Genomic DNA, 19,457 nt, shown 5'->3' with positions numbered 1-19,457 from the left:
ATTAAAGGCACTAGTCTCATCATCATGTCTCTGAAAATATTGTTTGTTTTTTCATCCACATTTTTGGCAAACTTGTACTTTTAAAACTGATCTAATCTTACAAGCTCCATATAATTCAAGACTGTCAGGCAAAGGAAATATTTATGGAAGACGCCTGCCATGAAGGTTCCATTACTGCAGGCTCATAAAATTATGAGTTGGAGTGATTTATGACTTATGATGTGACCAGAAACCGAGGCACTTGATCAGGTGGTATTCTCATCAATACAAAAATGACATACAGTATATTTCACAGTCTTGGCAATCAAATCTAATTACATTACTCCAGCAACAGACACTGAATTATCCAGCTCTCTTCCTTATGTGTAATATGTTTTCAGATTATCACTTTGACAAGAAAGAATTAAAAAACATCAATCAGAGAGCTATATATAAGATAAGAGACATTTCATATTTAACAAAAGCTTTTACAAAAGCTGTTTGTGTTACTATGTACATCGGTGGTGTAAAATTAACAACAAAGTTAAAGTTTTCAACCACGAAAAAAAAAATCATGCCTTTTAAATATGGCTATTAAAGAACACATTAAACAATTAACCTTAAATTCTTTTTTCCCCATGCATACATGTATATGAAGGGGCCTGGAAAGCCATACACGTCTGTATGATAAAAGTTTTGTCATTATCAGTAACAAAGGAAATTTAAAATCACACAAAAATGATTGATTGTTGAGCATTGAATACTCTTAATTGCACATACATGCAGTTCTCTGTCAAGTATCTCTGTAAGTAGAGCAGTTTTCATGTACATCTATACATACACGTACCATATCCGTGCAAGTAGATCCAGGTGTATTTAACATTTTCTAAGTTTTGGTTAGATTAATTACTGATGGGGCATAATACACTGCAGTTATAGGTACTTATCAAGAATGTTACAGGGCATCTTTAATTTCACTGCGTCAGATCTGTTAACTGCAAAATCATTTGTAGAAAAAAAATCTAATAACGACAAAAGCTGATAAAGGTGAATGACAAATTATAAATATGATATAACACAGGTCAACTTGACTTTGTGTAACTTGGTCAAATTCTCTTTGGCAAAATATTTTTAATAAAGTAACATATAAGTATCAATGCCAAAGCATATCCTTCAAACCCAAGGGTTACTGGGTGTAATCAACAATACATGCTATTGATTTTTGTGTCTAACTGGTGTTTCATCTCCAAACAAAATTATTCCTCTCCTGCAATTGCAGCTACTCTACCCAATACAGTTCATGAGAAAAAATAAATTGAACCCAGGAAAACAAAGACCGTGCCAACTACCCTAATTCTTCAACCTTTTCATTCACCTCTGCAACCAATATTTTGAAATATTTCTGAGAGCTTTACAGGTTGTAGAGAAATGATTTATACAATTCAATAAAGACTGCATCTTCAGTGACACAAACAAATCAATTTCAGTGTAGTTTTCATAATAATTGTGTGCATAAATTCCACTGAAAAAATGCTTTAGTGGTTAGAAAGGTTGAAGACTTACAGTATGTATACAAATTCACCATGAATTACCAAACTTTGTCATAAAATGGTACTAGTAGCTCATCCAACACAAGACAACTTACTAATAGATTTGCCTTTTTAATGTAATATATGAAACATCTCCACTCCATGAGAAATGATGGAAAGTTTTATAACTTCAGTTTAATGAAGGATAAGATAAGTGCAACACTTTATAAGGCTGACCTACCTTTGGCAGGATTAACCCTTAATCCAGATTCATACAGCTTTTCTTCTGTCTGCCAGTCTTGGTTTCTCACCACAGTCCTGATACTGTAACTACCCAATAGCACACACAGGCAAATACACACGATCTTCCTCTTTCCCTTGTCCCTGGAGAATTTCTGATACAAAACATACGCTCCTTGACCAATGAGAAGACAGAATCCCATGCTGGGGATGTACAGGACTCGCTCAGCTATCACAAACCCCACGTAGAAAAACAAATTTGTGGCAGGAATGAAAGGGAAAATAATTAAAGCCAAAGAAAGTATTAAAACATCTAGAGATGTTTTCTGGGATTTTTTAACCACTGTATCCTCGTTACTATCTGTTGAGCTTGTGGAAAGTTTCCGACTTGGTTTCTTCTTTCCGGAATTGGACACAGACTTTTGAACAAAGTTTGAGTTGGAGTTTGAACCAATGGCACATCCATTCCCATTGGCATGGACTTTAAAAGTTCTAGACGCGGATGGAATTTCCTTTAGAACACTCAGACCAACGAAGCCTAGGCTACCATAAAATATAATTACAAATAGAAGTCTTGGGTCAGCTAGAGATTCTACCAATGGCACAGCTTCCATTGACCAATCAAAACTTAACACCCTGGGGCACAGGAACATCCAGAAATTGTATGCTGGCAGAAGGTTAAAAGTTAAAACTCGGGTGAGGAAGCTTTTGGAATCTGCAGCTGGATTGTCCGAGGGAGCAAACTCTGGAGGCTTGTTGCCCATAAAGTACACCCGAAATGTAACCAAGGAAATCCCGCATAGACACAATAACAATAAGCCCTCTAGCGCCCTGCGGAATTTCTTCTGAAAAGACAAAAAATTGCAAGAAAAACATTACAATGGTGGATTTTAATTTATCTATTTGCTTGTTGTGTAATACCAACAGGATTCCATTTAAATAAGACATGTAACAATCTAAGTTACAATGTCTTTTTTTTAAATTATTATTATTATTATTCCAATTTTCAAGGCAGCAACACAAAAATTCCATTTTGAAGTTTAAAATTTATTCTGTGCCATAAGCAGCAATTCAATCAAGTGGAACAGCTATGATCTTTTTATGTGTGTACATGCCCATTCTTCTAAGATTTAGATAACACGCACATTTCACATTAACTTAATCACTTAATACTTGAAAGAATCACATTCATGTGAAGTACACAAATTGATAAAACCTAAAAAAAAAAAAATAACACCAAATCACATTCCCTGTACATGTACAAACGTTCCATTTCTATGATCATGCTTAAAATAGACACAATTTCTAAATTAATACTGCTCTTTTTTTCAACTTTGTTAATGTCATGCAATGATAAATTTAAAAGCACAAGTTACAGGACATTTATATACAATTGCATTGCCATGTGTTATCTTCAGAAATCTGACCAACATCTCCATGCTGTTTAAGAGGCATCAGGATTTCTTTTCACTGCCATACTCAAATCAACAAATACAAAAGGGTAAAACCTCCTAATTGCTTGACAATGCTGTTAGAAGGTATATCAAAGTTGCAAACCATGAAATCAGAAAAATACAAATCCTAGTTCCACAAGTTTATCTTCGGCTTGCTGGTGGTACGCCTGGTACCTTTATGTTTATTGTGATGTTACAGCCTTTATTAACTGTGTGATATGAAGTAAGAATTACTTCAGGACTGAAAGAAATATGTTTTTGTAGCGCACAGCTTTGATGTGTTGAGGACAGCACTCTCCAAAAGATCAGTTTCTGGGTTAGTATAGATCTGTATTTCTGAAAGCTAATTTGGGGAGATCTCAGATCCAGAAGACTCAGTGCTCTATATCAGGTTGACAGTCATAAGCACAGCACGATGATTTAAGTGACTACTGGGACATCACATCGTGACTGCTCCAGAAACATTCTGACAGGGTGAACAGAGAAGTGACCCAATTTTGCTGAAAAACACATTAATTTTGGGATCTGTCAAGCGTTTTTTTCACAAAGTTGGTTTGTCTTGCTGACTGAAGTGGACAACACTACTACAGGTGTTTACATGTACATCTCCTCTAAAACACATGTAAATCTGTGCATGCAGATTTCCAAAGTTCTTAGAAGTACAACTTGGTACAGCACTCTTTACAAGTCAACCAGGTAAGTGTACAGGTAAAGTGTACATGCACATGTCCAGCTTGTGAAAGGCTTTTAATTGTTTTTCTTCGCACACACCTGATTAACTTAGAAATTTGTCAACAATAACTTTGAGACCAAAAACTAGCTCAAGCGTAAGTTATACCTCTTAAAATAATAGAAGTTTCATTATACTTAAGACTCCTTTTAATTTAAAATCCTTTCAATACAATAACAGGTAGTTTTACAGCACTGGATTAGCCTAAGGGTAAAAAGCACAAAGCTGGTCTAGACAAGCTCTCTATACAGGTGGTAATGACTACATGGCTAGGTAAATTAGACAGGTAGTGTGATTGTCACAGTGACACCAAAGACCTGATGAAAAACGAGATAATGTCTGTATATCTGTGAAAGACTGCAGTAACACTTGCCACTGATGACAGTTTTTATTACTCGTGTGTTGAAGGAAAGTACTATAACTGATGACAACCCTGCTCAATAAACCTGTATGTACTCATGTACACGTACATGTATGCTTGAGGTTTAACGTCATACTTAACAATTTTTCAGTTACATGACGACAAAATGAAAATGTGCAACACAGCTCTAAATCTGTAAATGTTTCTGTTTGTTGGAAAGCACGCATTTCAGTGTATTAATGAGCATGTTAATTGAGGTTGCTGTTGCAAAATTTCAAATGAAAAGGTCCTGTACAATGTTGAACAACCATTTAAACAAAACATCCAGGTACAGATGCATTTACAGTCTTATATTACTTATATATGTACTTATATTAGACAAATGATATACACATATATGTACTAACACATCAAGTCTAACGCTACACAGTACAGTTAAATTAGCATTCAACTTAAATACAGTGAATTTAAAGTGTCCACAGAAACGTAGCTTTAGAAGTAGATTGCCAGATCAAGGGAATTCAAGACATTTCAATGCTGACTAGATGATATGTGAAGAACAAAAAAATTGACAGCATTTACATAAAACAGGTAATTCCAACTGACACCAAGACAGCATTACGACATACCTATTGTTTAACACACCTTTACACAAGAGACAAAACGGGTACTGAACATTCAACAACAAAAGGCAGAGTCTTTTTACACTGACTGTGCATTAAAGATTTTAAAAATAGAGATAAAACCTTTAAACTAAAGAGAACTCTTCCACTTGTCCTCAATTACGTGAGACAAACGTGTTGTTGGTCTGTGAGGTCATGACTTAGGTAGGAACCCTTCAAGCCTGTTTATTTCTCAAGCAAGTTGAACACCAGAACAGCTCATGGCTTAAAGATAAAGTGATGCCATTGTCTCAACTTCGTCTAAATTTAGCTAAAAACCAGTGAGTGTTAATGAATTGCACAGCAAACAGTCTGCAACAAAGGGATCCATTTTCACTCCGAGCAGGTTGCCTATTCTAATCTGTTTAGGTCCAAGAGAGCTTAATCCATCTATCACTTAAATTACTCCTGCTCTTACTGATAAGGGACAACGTCCAGTGAAAAGCTCTTAAAAAACAGCCTCAATTAACAGCCTCTTTCCAGTAGTGGTAATTGTTAAGGAATTAGCTTACAAATGAATGGAAATACATGTATGCATGGTATGAAGCTAACTAGAATTGATGGCGTCTCGTTTTAATTACAAGGAAATTGATATTCATTGTTTAATTCCAGTTTGGCCATCTAATGACTCCATACTACACCGGAACTTTCACCAAACAGCCATCTTCTTTATCTGAGACAACAAATAAGGCAGCCTTCCAAGATAATGACACTAAACTTCATTTGCATATAAGTTTGTTTGATGTTTTATAACCTCATTCATTAGATGAAATGCTTAATTAAAAGGAAATTTTACAAAAGAATTGATAGTTTATTTATGTTACCATGGCATGAGCACCGAACCATAAATGCACCTTGGCATATTATTTAATTATGAAACCATGGTTCATTCTGACCTACACGCAGTCAGAGTAAACAACCAGATTCAGAGAATTCATATTCCATCCTAGTAAAAGACGCAAAACATAGGCAAGGATTCTGCTTTCTTTCAAACATGAACCTGCACATACACATAACTTTGATCAATACTGGACAACATTTTAGAGCTGTTATTGCACAGAAACCAATCACCTCTGAGAATTACAGAATTCATCAAATATGCAAAACAGTTATTGCACACAAAGTTATCTATATTAAACCAATGCATGGTCGAAAGATGGACAAATAATCTGCTGGCTAAACAAACAGATGGTCAGACAGATGTAGATGGATAGGCAGACTCAAACTGACAATTCAGCACTGTTACTGAAGCATCGGATAAATATAATCTATTGACCTATTGATTTATTTTATTTATGTGGTGTGTGTTTTATGTTGTACTCGGGAATACATGTAGTTCACTATTAGGGCAGCGGTCAGTGTTACCCTGGGAGGAAGCTCAACTTTTACACTGTTGACATTTGAGATGTAAATGAACATGTGTTTAATTGGAACTTCGCTGCTCAGTTACCATATATCTAAGACATATATATGATTATAATACGACCGTAGAATTATAAACTCACCTGAAAGAATATTGAGAATATCTCCTGAAGGGTGAATCTATGATGGAGAAAGAGTTCATAGGTGGCACAGACACCTAGTACTGTCACACCCTGCTCCTTAGTTAACATACTGGCTGTAGTAAAAAAGGCACAACCCAGGAAATACAGGTATCTTCTGGAGTCGGGGTGAGAGCTCTTCCCCTCATCCATCTGCACCAGTCCCACGACATCACTGTCCCGAACCCTCACATACTTAACATAACACAGAAACGCTAACTGGAATAAAAGACAGGCCCCGATATCGGCCCTACCCACGATGCCGGCCACAGCCTCAGTGTGGATCGGGTGGGACGCGAACACCAATCCCGCCACTGTCACAGGGAATGTCCGACGGCAAAACTGCCATGCTAAGATGGTGAAGACAGCGGTGGTGAGCACATGGAGGAGGATGTTGCCCAAATGGTAGCCCCAGGGGTTGAGCCCTCCAAGGTAGTGGTTCAGACGGAATGTCAGCACGCATAGTGGCCGGTAAGACTTATGCGATCCGCTGTGTGTCAGAGGTGTTCCCCAGAAATCATCGTAAAATATGTTGATGAGTGGACTGTCAGACTTCAGGTCTGGGTTTGTTTGGATGGCACGACTGAAACACAGGAAACACATGCAACTGTTTATTTAAATGATGAGAAACAATACACTTGTATGTATGTATAAGTACATGTGTAAATACATACATATCATATTATAACACTAACACAGAAAAAATTTAATCATATAGATGGGAATGGGAATGGTAAAGTTACTAAAATCTATTTATTTTGAAAATGCGATCTTTGAAAATAGACTTAAAGTATATTTGAAAGTGTTATTGTAAGAAATTAACCAGGATTAAATATCATCTTAAAAACAATGTTACATTGCCATTTGCTCGTATAGCTGTGTTCCTACACGCATGTCATGGGAAAACTTACATGATTTTCTATAGAACTCAGTGGTCAATATGTATCTGAATCAATGAGCTTAATTCTCCATTGTGCAGCCAAGAATCTTCTTAATATATAAAAAAGTGCAAAATCATCCACAGAAAAAAAATTGTTTTTTAATTTTGCAGTATACAAGTGTACAAGTATGTATAAACCATGCAGATGAGGTGCCTTTTATGCATGTTGTACACAAACCACTGGTACAGCAGATATTTTTAGAAAGATAAAAGAGAAAACCCGTACCGACGTGCTTAAGTGAAACTAAGTAAGGGAATAAAAACCTGTTTTAGGGAAGTGTCCACGTAACAGGCATTGCACAACACCAGAGAAAAGAGGGAATTTGCTCAGACCTTGTGTGGCTAGAAGAAAAAGCTGGCCGTGTATGTGGACGAGTGTTTTCCCGTCATTGTGTGAGCTGTAAACTGTTTGCACTGTGTACCCAGCTACCAAATCCAACAACCCCAGACCTCAGCTTACTGTTAAGTACAGGGCCTTGAAACAGGCCTGCACAATATCAGGTCTATTTCATTTTATCCCCCGTTTAAGCCAGATCTTTGCTGGGTAGCCAAAACGTCGAATGTTTGGATTTGGAAATGTCTGGGGGAGAAATCTGTTGTTAACTGAACTCTGTAGGAGAAGAGCTGTTGAGATTTTCCCACCTCGGCCACACCCGTCCTTGTACTTCACTGTCTTCTGTACACTACTTTATAAGTCTTACTCCACACTGCATCATTTCCTACTGTATCTTGCCTGCCAGACTACATGCATCAAATCCTATCTTGTATCTGTCAGGTATATGAACTTACATATCAGTATATAAAGGAGTACGTTTATATAACCATGCATTAAAATTTCAGATGTACTCTTCATAATAGCAGCTGCCTTATAGTAATGACCATGCCTGTATTCTATTTTACATTAAAAACATTTACACTTTGTATGTCAAAAGGAAAAAAGGAAGTAATTTACCACATACACTTTAGTAACAGTATTAATCATATTTGTTAAGCTCAAATACATGTGCATTTTAGCCCACAGCAAGTCATTAATCAAATAGATAATTATAAATTGTCATGTCCTTATCAGAATTAAGGTTTAAAGCTACAAGCAATTTAACTTCCAGTATAAGCATGCACAAGTAGCATACACCAGTTATTGTTTTAAGCATTAATCTGTACGTTAATGGGTGGAAAGTAGATATATTTGAAAATATTTTTTGTTGATTTTACAGTATATACATTAAAAAAAAATTATGAAAATTTGGATCAAAGCAAAGATTAGCATTTGTCCACTAGTATTACATTACATGTACATTACATTGCCATATTTACATTTGATAACTCATGCAACAGATCTGTAGCTTACAGACAGGCCTAATTAATTTCATCCACGATCTATTGTAGGTTACAGGAAAATCACCGTACATGTACAACTTGCAATAATCCTGAGAAATTCAAAAGAAAGTAAATCATTCACACTGCACGTCAATCTGATGACAATAATAAACAGAGTGCAAAATAGATGTGAACATATGAACCTAGTGAAATATGACACTAGAAAAGGTCGCTGTTACTTGTATGGTAGAACCTGATTTGTTAGATGTTGATCTAGGATTATAAAGACCTGTTATGACTAGGCCATGGTGAACCCACAACACTGCTGACATTTAGACATGAGCAGACCATAAGCAGAGGTTATTAACATATATTCTGTCATATTGACATCACTGGATTATTTACCTGTGAGTGCTTAAACACTAAACACTCAACAAGTCAACTGACACTTGCACCCCAAGAGGAGGTGTAAAGTTACATAAGTCTGCTGGCCAGCTTTGAGGATGGCGTCATGTAAAGATAAAGATCTGCTCTGTTGTTCAGGTTTGCCTCAGTTTGGAAATCGATTCATAAAGCATGCCAGTGCACTACAGCTAAGAGGTACCGGCCAGACTACTTCTCTAACAACATCTGAGTGGCAATTCATCACACCATGAACAAAATACAAGCTTTTTTTTTCGGGCAAACTGAGCACATGAAACCCCAAGCCCTAGCTTTCTGTTACATGGTTGCCCAACCAGAAATCCATCCGTCATGTGTGAAAGACCAGGATAACAAGCTGGTGGGTGAACACAAACCCTTCACCATTCTAATCATAAAACATCTATGTATTTCATAAATTTTGTGACTTGTCACACTGACTAGCTGGGAAGTGTAACTGCATTTTTAGCTTTTCACACACAAAAGATGCCTTTTTTCTCCCCTGTTAAAATGTACTCTGAGGACATTCTTTGTAACCCCTCAGTCATACTTAACCCTGAATGATTATGAATAATGGGTGTACTGCCTGACCCAATGCTAAGGCTTTTCTCCCCCGTTCACCTCAAATTAAAATTCTAATCCCTCTGAGTGTGCTCAAGATCTTAGCACAGACTGTGCAGACAAACTTCTCTCAATGCCCTAACAAAAGACGTCCCCATACCATCTCCTTCTCCCCCAACCCCCTCTCTTCCATTCTCAGAATGTTTATCCTGTCATAACATACAGTCTCCTGAGACAAGCTTCTAATGCAAACAAGGAATTAATTATCATGCTAATGCATCCCCAAACTCCCATTCTGTGCTATTATGCTGTCATACTCTGTATGACTGAGTATGTCTAATATCAAAATTTCCCTCACTCATTTCCCCCCCCCCCCCCACAATTAATGTAAAAGTTGTGTTGACCAAGAAGAATTTGGAGTAAAGCACACATAGGTGTGTACATGTACTATTATTGTGTATTCAAGACAGAAATTGCCTAGTTATTGCAATTGGCTTTCACATCTCTAAAATAGATACACCCCTTTATCAATACCTATGTACCTGGATACGGAATTGATTAGCACAGAATCAACATCGAGGCCTTCTGCTGACAGAATTAACATGATAAAACACTTATTGACCAAATTCACCCAGAAAAAGGTTGGGAAATGAGCTGGGGGTGGGGGAGGCTTTTCCAGTACCATGATAGTATCACTCACAACACATGTCTACATATAGAAAACTTTCTACAGGTATCTGTAAACAAATATGTAAATGTATATGATGTCTACATGAAAGGACTGTTCTTAATTAGCCAAACCTACCTGTCCAGGATTTGAAAAACATGCATGCTTCCTTGTATATATGTATACAATGTAGATAATAAACATAACTACTGTTTGCTGTAAAGTTTGCTGTGAGAAAATGCACTTTTAGAAGCATACGAACGGTGTAAAATGATGTGTAGAATTTCATAAACTATGTAGATAATAAAATATACCTGTTTGTGGAAGTTCACAACCAAGGTCTTGTCTGATAATACATGCATTTGCTTTTTCATACAATGGTTTTCAAATTCACACTAAGTATCTCATATTACATACACCAATACAGTATATTTCAAATGATGAAAAGTTTTAAATAAAATCCCTATAATGTATAAAAGTTTGGAATAATGTTGACAGAGAAAAGAGTATTTTATGCAATCTGGCAGAATTTTTAATAAATAAGATGTCTGAAAAATTATGTTTGGAAAGAAGATACATGGAATACAATGCACACTGGATACAATGTATAAAAAAATTACATTTCTTGGTGTATTCATGGCAGATTTTTAGGAAACCTATAAACCTTGAATATCCAATCACAAAGGCTTCTCTTTCAATTAAAAGCAAACTCAGTGTCAACCTGTTAGGTGTGTCCACAAAGTGGTCGACTTCCAGATGTTGGGTAAAGTGAGCTCAATTAGCCATAGAGGCACATGGACAGCTCTTATTTTTGTGTGGGCAAACTCTGGAACATTATATCAGGAGAACAATGTATCTACACTATAGCCCTGTCTTCTTTCGCTGGCTGAGGAGAAGTGAAGCACAGAGTCAATATTGTACCAGTCTACAGAAACAGGGTGCTTGACTTGACTATAGCCATGCACCCCACATACACACTCACCTGTAATTGCTAGCTTATATAGGTTTAACAAACTCTCCTATTGATCGTGTATACGGGCATATAGACAGGTGCACCCAAACACTGCAGTACACCTTAACAGGCTCTTCTACATCAGCCTTAAAGGCAAGGCAGCAAAAACTTGATTGCCCTCGTGAAGGCACAGAAAACACGAAAATGAAGTATGTATCAGATGAAAAACCATGAAAAAATGTCTAGGAAAATAGTTGGATTTATTTTTTTACAATTTGTTTAACCTAGTAACATGCTTTTGAATATTTTATTCTATGATGGCCTTGCCTGACCACAACAGGACCAGTGATGCCATGTATGATTTTTGCTATTTAACACACATTAGACCACTACGTAGATCTATGCTTAAAAATATAGATCTAGGAATGCATTCGCCGATTTGACCTTGAAATGAATTATTTCAGGCAAAAAGTAGAGATGTGACATAATTTATGCCTTTTGGGTCAAAACAGATTTACTGAAGAATCTCACCTTTTTACACAAGTTTACTCAGTTAGAAAAATTCTCAAAAAAAATAAAGCCATCTCTTTTCCCGGACAGTTTTTAATAGTTTGTCATCTGATATATTTCATTTCAGAGTGGTGTTTGCCATTTAGACTAGTAGATGTTAAACATGTGTGTAGAAACAGTAGGCCCGCAATTATAAAATACATTGTATATACAAGTATGTATATGTTGATGGAGTGTTAATTACCTCTACAAGTTGGAAAAGTACAAAACCCTTACTCAGTTTAAATTAGTGATGACTTGATGATGTTTGCAACTTTATGGATTGGTAGTCAAAATAACAAGTGGGAAAATACTTTCTCTAGAGAACGCACAGTGCATGCATGGCACCTTTCTTGCGAACAGTCAGACAGTATTACCCTGCCTCTCTTCCTGAATTAACAATGTTGAACTAAAAAGATGGTAAGAGTGAAGAAACCCAGTGAATAGAACAGCTGTTTCAAAAAGACCAAGGACGCAGAAAATAGTAATGTTGGTCAGGGATCTTAGAGGACACAACAGCTATTGTTTTCAACTTCTATCTGAACAGATAAGGTCCTTAGTTTAACACAAGGCAATGAAGTGATCAAGGGCATTAAGACCCCCAGGTAGCAGTGTGGGTACATTCAGCTGACTGTATTAGTGTATCAGTGAAGGTTATAGCCCCTGGCCTGTCATAAATCCACTCATCCATTGTTCACAACCTTCACTTTGTGGTACTGATAGGTATCTTGGTCAGCTTGACCGCTGCTGTGTCCAGTTTAAGCTATCTCAGGGGGCAGGGGTGCCTCCAGGGCTAAGGCCATAAACCTGACCATTACCCAGGAAGCCCTCAGCCAGATCTGAGGTATTAGACCAGCAGACCATGGTCAGAGACAATAGGCAGGGCATTTTACTGTGTCATTAGTGCAATCTTGAGCCATAATACTGGTGTTGATGTCACCAGACTGTCAGCACACACCCCAAAACCCATAGCCTATTTACACCTGTTATTTATTTATCACCTTAGCTTATGGGCTATAACTGACAGCTGGTATTTGAAAAGCACATATCCTGTCTTCCCAAACAGCTTTATCAGTAGTCAAAAGAGGGTAATAAAAGATTTTATTGCCTGTTCCTACTCATGGCTAGACATTTATACTCCCCCTTTCAATAGCATCATCTTGCCATAGATAATCACTTAAATGGTTATGTCTGGACTGACTTCTGTTCAGAAGGAATGCAAAAATTAATTCTCAGTCAAGGCCAACTCTATTTTAACATTCCTAAAGATAATTCCATTTCAGGCTTCAACACCTCTGTTATCAATGAATATCCAAGACCAGTTTTGGAATTTTAGACATACAGCGCTAAGTTTTAAAGACGGCACAATACACGTACAACTGGCTGAAGTTTTGTAGTAAGAACTACATGTATACACACCACAAAGAAACAAGTGAAGACCACGAACCTTAAAGTCTAGTGCTGTTTACATACTTGACTGTAAAGAGTACTGTATTTTCATGCACCAATTGGCTTTTTGCACAAAGAAAAAGACAAAAAAAAAAACCCTTTCACATACACTCATTCAAATAACAGTTTTGCACACAGCCATTATATCAAGTCTTTCCTTGCTCACATCATCCCATCTTCTCGAGCCAAGGTACGATATGAAAGACTGAGTACAGTATGGGGCCTACATGTACATGCACATCACTTGGCTGGGAAAATGACATTTTCTGCATAAATATAGTTTTGTGGCTGATCAGTTATGTGAAGAGTCAGAAGGCAATGTCAAACAATTCATTTTTCTCCCTCTTGGATGATGAATTTTCCTACCATGTTCCTATTTTTCACTCTACATAACATGTAGCTACCAAATGCTCCAACATCCTCTTATAGGCCCTAATAATATATTGCTCACTTTTTCATTTAAATATTTAAAGAATTCCAACATTACCTGGTCCAAAACACATGTAAAACATCAAAATTTATGATTTGTTTAAATTAATTAGGGTAACCCTTTGGAGACCTAGGCTCTAATTTATTGCAGCAATCTGTACTCCAGTCATAAACAGCTGGCAAACAGAAACTGTGTTTGACCCCAGCCACCTAATCAATGTCCAGATGTCTGTACTCAACTGACCATGTCTTGGGACCACCTCCTCTTGGTATTAAGACCTAGAAGATCAGTGACCAGGCTTGAGTCACCAGAGCTGACCACTGAAGTTGACTGTTCAATCAGTACAGTTTACTACAAATTCTTCCGATCCTAGATTTTCTAGGAAATGGATCCTCTGAAAACTTGCCAGGCCATTGTAGAATGATAGCTGTACTCTGCTTGTGTGACAGTGGGTGAACATCTACATAGGATTACATACATGTGCCTTATTAAAAAACAAAAAAAAGCAAAAGCACACAATACTTTATATGAATGAGCCAAAGCCATTAATATTCAAGATCTTTTAATTAATTATGGCAGATAAAGAGTTCATCAATATTCATAATACTGAGACATCGGGGTCCAGTTTCACAAAGATGTCGCACATGTGTGATAATCAGACATACAGTACGGTAATAGTGATGTACAGCATATAGTACGACAAACGTACGATAAAAAAAAAATGTTGTACGCTACTTTGTGGAGCTTTCAGTCTTGATTTCTTCAATCAATTGTATGGAAACTGACTCACAAGTTTAAATGCAAATTTTAAAATGCATTATAATCCCATTCATGTGCATGTAACAGCCTAATTATATTCCTTATCTACTCGTTCACATCTTCACAATGGGAGACTTGAGGCAAGTTACACAGACGGTCCAAATGACAGTATAACACATCGTTTTATCCTGTGACGTTGCAATGTGTGCGTACTTCGTATATGTTCTATGAGCACACATACACCGATAAATGCGACGTAACAGAGGAAAGACCAAATGAATTCACGCCTTTGGACTGTCTTAATACAGGCTGGGAAGGAGTATTATGAGTTCTCCCTCGTATTTTCCAGAAATATCCCTATCTGTGTTTTTAATAGTATATAACAGTGTAGTTAACACATTGAAGGTGTAGCAAATTTAAATGCATGTCTGGGTGTAGAACAACTACTAGCTGAAGGATGGTGGTGGTACTCACCAAGATACATCTGTTTCCTCCATCCAGAAATCCAACCACTTTCATTGCAATGAAATGTCCCTCAGTACAGACATGTACTCAAACACACCAGTCAAATAAACAAATAAATAAATGATATACAGAACTCAAACTTTGCGATAACCTTACGTAATCAATCATCCTGTGTCACATGGTCAATTTCCTATGCCGCTCCTGCATGCGTTCTCAGGTGAGAAGGTTAATTTTTTCCAGGCAAACATCACACTGCCACAGTTGGTTGTTTACCTGACAGACTCACCTGTAACTAATGTTAATGAAGTGTGCCTGCATGCTGAATGAATAATCAATTGCTATCATTCAACATGACGTGAACAAGGCTCTGCGCAAAGGTAAACCTTTTGTATTATCATATTAATTCACAAGTATTTGCGCTTAAGTGGTGTAGCCCAAGCTGACCTGTTTTCGTCCAGTTCATCTGATGTTGGGTTACAACTTTTCCTCAAAGTCACACTTTCTGACAATGATACGATGGATATAAAAACTGAGCCTTGTTTTCTTGAAGTCAACCAAATATGTACACTCATAACTTTATGTTTACATTGTTCACAATGATATTTATAAATGCAAACATGTTTAATAACAAATCTATTGACAATGTTACCTGTTCTTAGACAACATTACACAGATTTTACTGGAAATACCCAATTTTTCATCTTAATATAATTTGGGGTTTGTATTGCCTGGCTATTGAAGGATAACACATGTCCTTTGTATAATGCCACCTGAAAAAATACTATATGTATGAGGTTAATTAAGTACATGTAAAACTAATTTTGGTATGTCTAGACAACCCACATTTACATTATCTGGTTTAATGCACAATTAAAATGAAGATTCTTAAGGAAAACAAAGTTTAATGTTACAGTATGTAGTTCAAATTTTATTTCCATCAGAATGGAGTAAAAAAATACCTGCAGCAGTGACCTTGAAAATGAAATGAAACTCTTAAATAATTAACACTGCCTTTGTTTAATTAAATAATGATAATCAATATTCAACATGTATCGGCACATGTAGGTTACATAATAAGAATGTTTCCATGATATATCACCATAGATATACAAGCAAAATATTACATTCACGCACCACTGTGTAAAAATAGGAGCAGGCCATTTAAGGACATAGAACACACTTCATTAACGTTTACATCAAGTATTCCAATGAACACAGCAAACACCCTGATAACCCCCCAAGTATGAAAGATTTTTTATGTGTCACTCTTGAGCTCCTTAATCCTACCCAGGAAAACAAACACATGTAGCAATCTGTACATTACATGTTCTATTAGCTAACAGTAATGCTCATTACACACTTCAGTAAGCACCATTACAGAGAGCTTGGTTATCCCAGGAAGGTTATGCTGTGATATGCTCCATGCACAAATGTACTGCATTCAACCTAAAATTTCACCGATCACAAAGTTATTCATTCTGTCCCATTCTATTTTCTATTTATTTATTTATCTGATTGGTGTTTTACAAGAATATGGTGTACTCAAGAATATTGCACTTATACGACAGCAGCCAGCATTATGGTGGGAGGACACCAAGCAGAGCCCAGGGGAAACCCACAACCATCCACAGGTTGCTGACAGACCTTCCCATGTACGGCCGCAGAGGAAGCCAGTATGAACTGGGCTTGAACTCACAGTGACTGCATTGGTGAGAGACTCCTGGGTCATTACGCTGTGCTACTGTGCTAACCAACTGAGCCATGGAGGCCACTTCTGAGAGTTCTATTGATCTTGGAAGGGCATTTTTGAAAATTAGGTAGGATGATACTTTTCAGCACCAAAAGCAATATTTATACCATTTATCTAAACTTCTTTGGGTGAAATTTTAAGTCAGGTTAAGTCTGTCGGCACAAACATAGGTTACCCGTATGATAAATAAAGCCAATATTAATATCGCTCAAATATGGCTGATATGTTCGTGCTGATCTCTAGCTAGACTTGGCTAATGAACACATTTTTTTCATAAATGGCATTGATTTGTAAGAAAATGTGAAGAATTTTCAGTTATAAAGATTAACGCCTTCAATCTAGCATGCCACTCTTTAATTAACCCCTGTCAAGAATAACTACTTCAGTTTTTAGCTTGCTCATACAAATGCACAAGATCTAGCTTAGCACTAATATGCTTGTTTTCCATTGGCATTTCCTTTTGCAATATTGAATATACACGACAGCTGTGAAATCAAATGTACATAAGAAATCAAATGTACATAAGTGCAAAAAAGCCAGAGCACTTTGAAACTAAATTTCATTGAAAGTGAAAGAAAACAATTATTTATCCAGCATAATGGCAGGTTTTCACATGTATGGTAAACAGCAAAAAGAAAACACCCACCTTGTGCATGAATCATTTCACAATCAATACAATTTTCAATATTGTGGTCTGTCTTTATTGCACAAGAGTTGTTTTTACTTCACCCCCTATCCCCTGAGTGAACAGGTCAAGGGTGGAAGCTGAATGAGTGCCTCTTACAGTTTCTGGCAGCAAATTAACAGCTGAACGTAACATGTAAATGTCACCTGGCACTGTGCTCTTGACACTGATTGGCTGAACACGTCTTGACACCTGGCTACCTGATACAGACCTCATCTGTGATTAACATCTAATTACTTGACTCCTTATGTCCAGATGTGTCTTGTGGAACCAACGCCCGACTGACACGGTCCCTGCCAACAGGCACCTGATTTCTGTGAATCACGGCTCTGTATACTAATGTTATGAGGACAGCTAAACTTCACCTTTCTAACAGCTACACCTGTTCTTACCTCTGCTAGTCCACATGGACCAAGAAAAAAGTGCTGTTTAACAAATGCCATGGGGGTTAACTTGGCATTTCTATAGTGTTGGCCAATGTTTGAGTTTCGCAAGGAAGCAAATGTTACATTTAAAGGCAGTTCACCCTAGAATGGGCTTAGCTAAACAGAAAAACACTGCCGCTGTCTAGGCTACAAGCATCGGCCATTTTACAGTCAACACAGAAAAAGTCACAGTGTTTGATTTTGGCAAATTTCATCATGTTTGCTTATGTGTTTTTTTCATTGCCACCTCGGTGATCCCGAGTCAATGAGTGGCACTGTCGGAGGGTGAATTGTATGTGGAGCAGCCCTTTGTTTGTGTCAACATGGCCTTTGTCTGGAGGAATTGTAAACAGGCGAGCGAGCCATGCCTCTAGCCTGCCCTCCGCACACACACATGGAATATACATCAAAAACTATGCCCGCCACGCAGGTTATTACATCAGTTGTCTATCAAAACTGAGATGGGAAATTGTTCTGCAGATAAGCAAAACTTGACGTAATGAAGATGGATCAGAGAATTATGTGCATAACCCCACGTATGTATCTCTGTCTCATACACCTGTCCTTCCCAGGAATCTGTGGTTAGAACTGTACCAGGGACTTAACAGACATGTACTGACAGATACACACAAAATGACAATATTCTGTGCAAGGAGAATTCGAAGAAAGCACAAGGTTTTACATAAACAGAAAAATTCTTTTCATTTTTAAAAGCTAATTTGAATGTGTGGATTATTAAATTGTGAAAATGCTCTCTATATCATTGTGATCATAGCAGAATGACTCATGATGTGAGTTTTACTCTTTGCAGAGTCTGTCACTCTGGCATCAAAGTCCATCAATTATTCTCACTTCTCACGACATGTCTTAGTAGCTGAACTGACAACTGTCGCCTTTTTCTATTACATCCATTTACATACTAACATCACATAAACTGGGCTGTATCTAGCACTGAAATAAAACTATAAGCATATAGTGTTATAATTTAGCTACATGTACCTTCAGGTAATCAGCATGCTAGACTTTATTAAAATCTCCTCTTCTGACAGCAATTTTTTATTCCAACTGTTTGATACACAGGTTAATACACTGGCTTATCCATTACTATATGTTATTTGTAGCATTTGTAACACTGTCAGTATTCCTGGAGAGGTAACCCCTACATCTACAGCCCCGTCATCAGAGGATACAGTCTACACAATCCATTAGCTGGTAGCTTTTTTCTGGTCAGCAACACTTTGATCCTGTATATATAATAGCAGTGTTTTTATCAGCACAATGTACCAAATACCAGTAAACTGTTTCCTTTCATGTACCACCCACAGCAGCTTTTAAACTCACTTCAAAGGGTGTGTTTGCACTAGGAAATATTGCTTTTAGAAATAAACTACACCTTTTTTTTTTTTTTTTTACAAACATCTTGATTTTCAGGAAACATCATCACAGGAATTTCTCCCAACAGAGTACAATAAACATGCCACAACACTTTCTATGAGCATATTTTTATTACATTTATGCCTTATCAAATAAAAGATTACTGCCTTTCAAAGTGAGTATTATGCATTTTTAAATTTTATAACCATGTGATAAGA

At 37.0% G+C, this 19,457-nt stretch overlaps 1 protein-coding gene across 1 annotated transcript in view; it reads right to left on the bottom strand.

Annotated features, from left to right (window-relative positions):
- LOC135470600 (protein O-mannosyl-transferase TMTC2-like) overlaps positions 1 to 19,457 on the bottom strand; it is a 32,896-nt gene that overhangs the window by 6,336 nt on the left and 7,103 nt on the right. The window contains exons 2-3 of the mRNA XM_064749640.1: positions 6,461 to 7,079; positions 1,750 to 2,593 (exon numbers count right to left, since the gene is read on the bottom strand). Coding sequence (XP_064605710.1) covers positions 1,750 to 2,593; positions 6,461 to 7,079 — 1,463 coding nt within the window. The remainder of the gene's footprint in view (positions 1 to 1,749; positions 2,594 to 6,460; positions 7,080 to 19,457) is intronic.

The sequence above is a fragment of the Liolophura sinensis genome, chromosome 1 (genome assembly GCF_032854445.1).
Source record: "Liolophura sinensis isolate JHLJ2023 chromosome 1, CUHK_Ljap_v2, whole genome shotgun sequence".
Lineage (NCBI taxonomy): Eukaryota > Metazoa > Mollusca > Polyplacophora > Chitonida > Chitonidae > Liolophura > Liolophura sinensis.
Note: the sequence above shows the minus strand (reverse complement) of the source record. Positions and strands in the feature narration are given on the sequence as shown.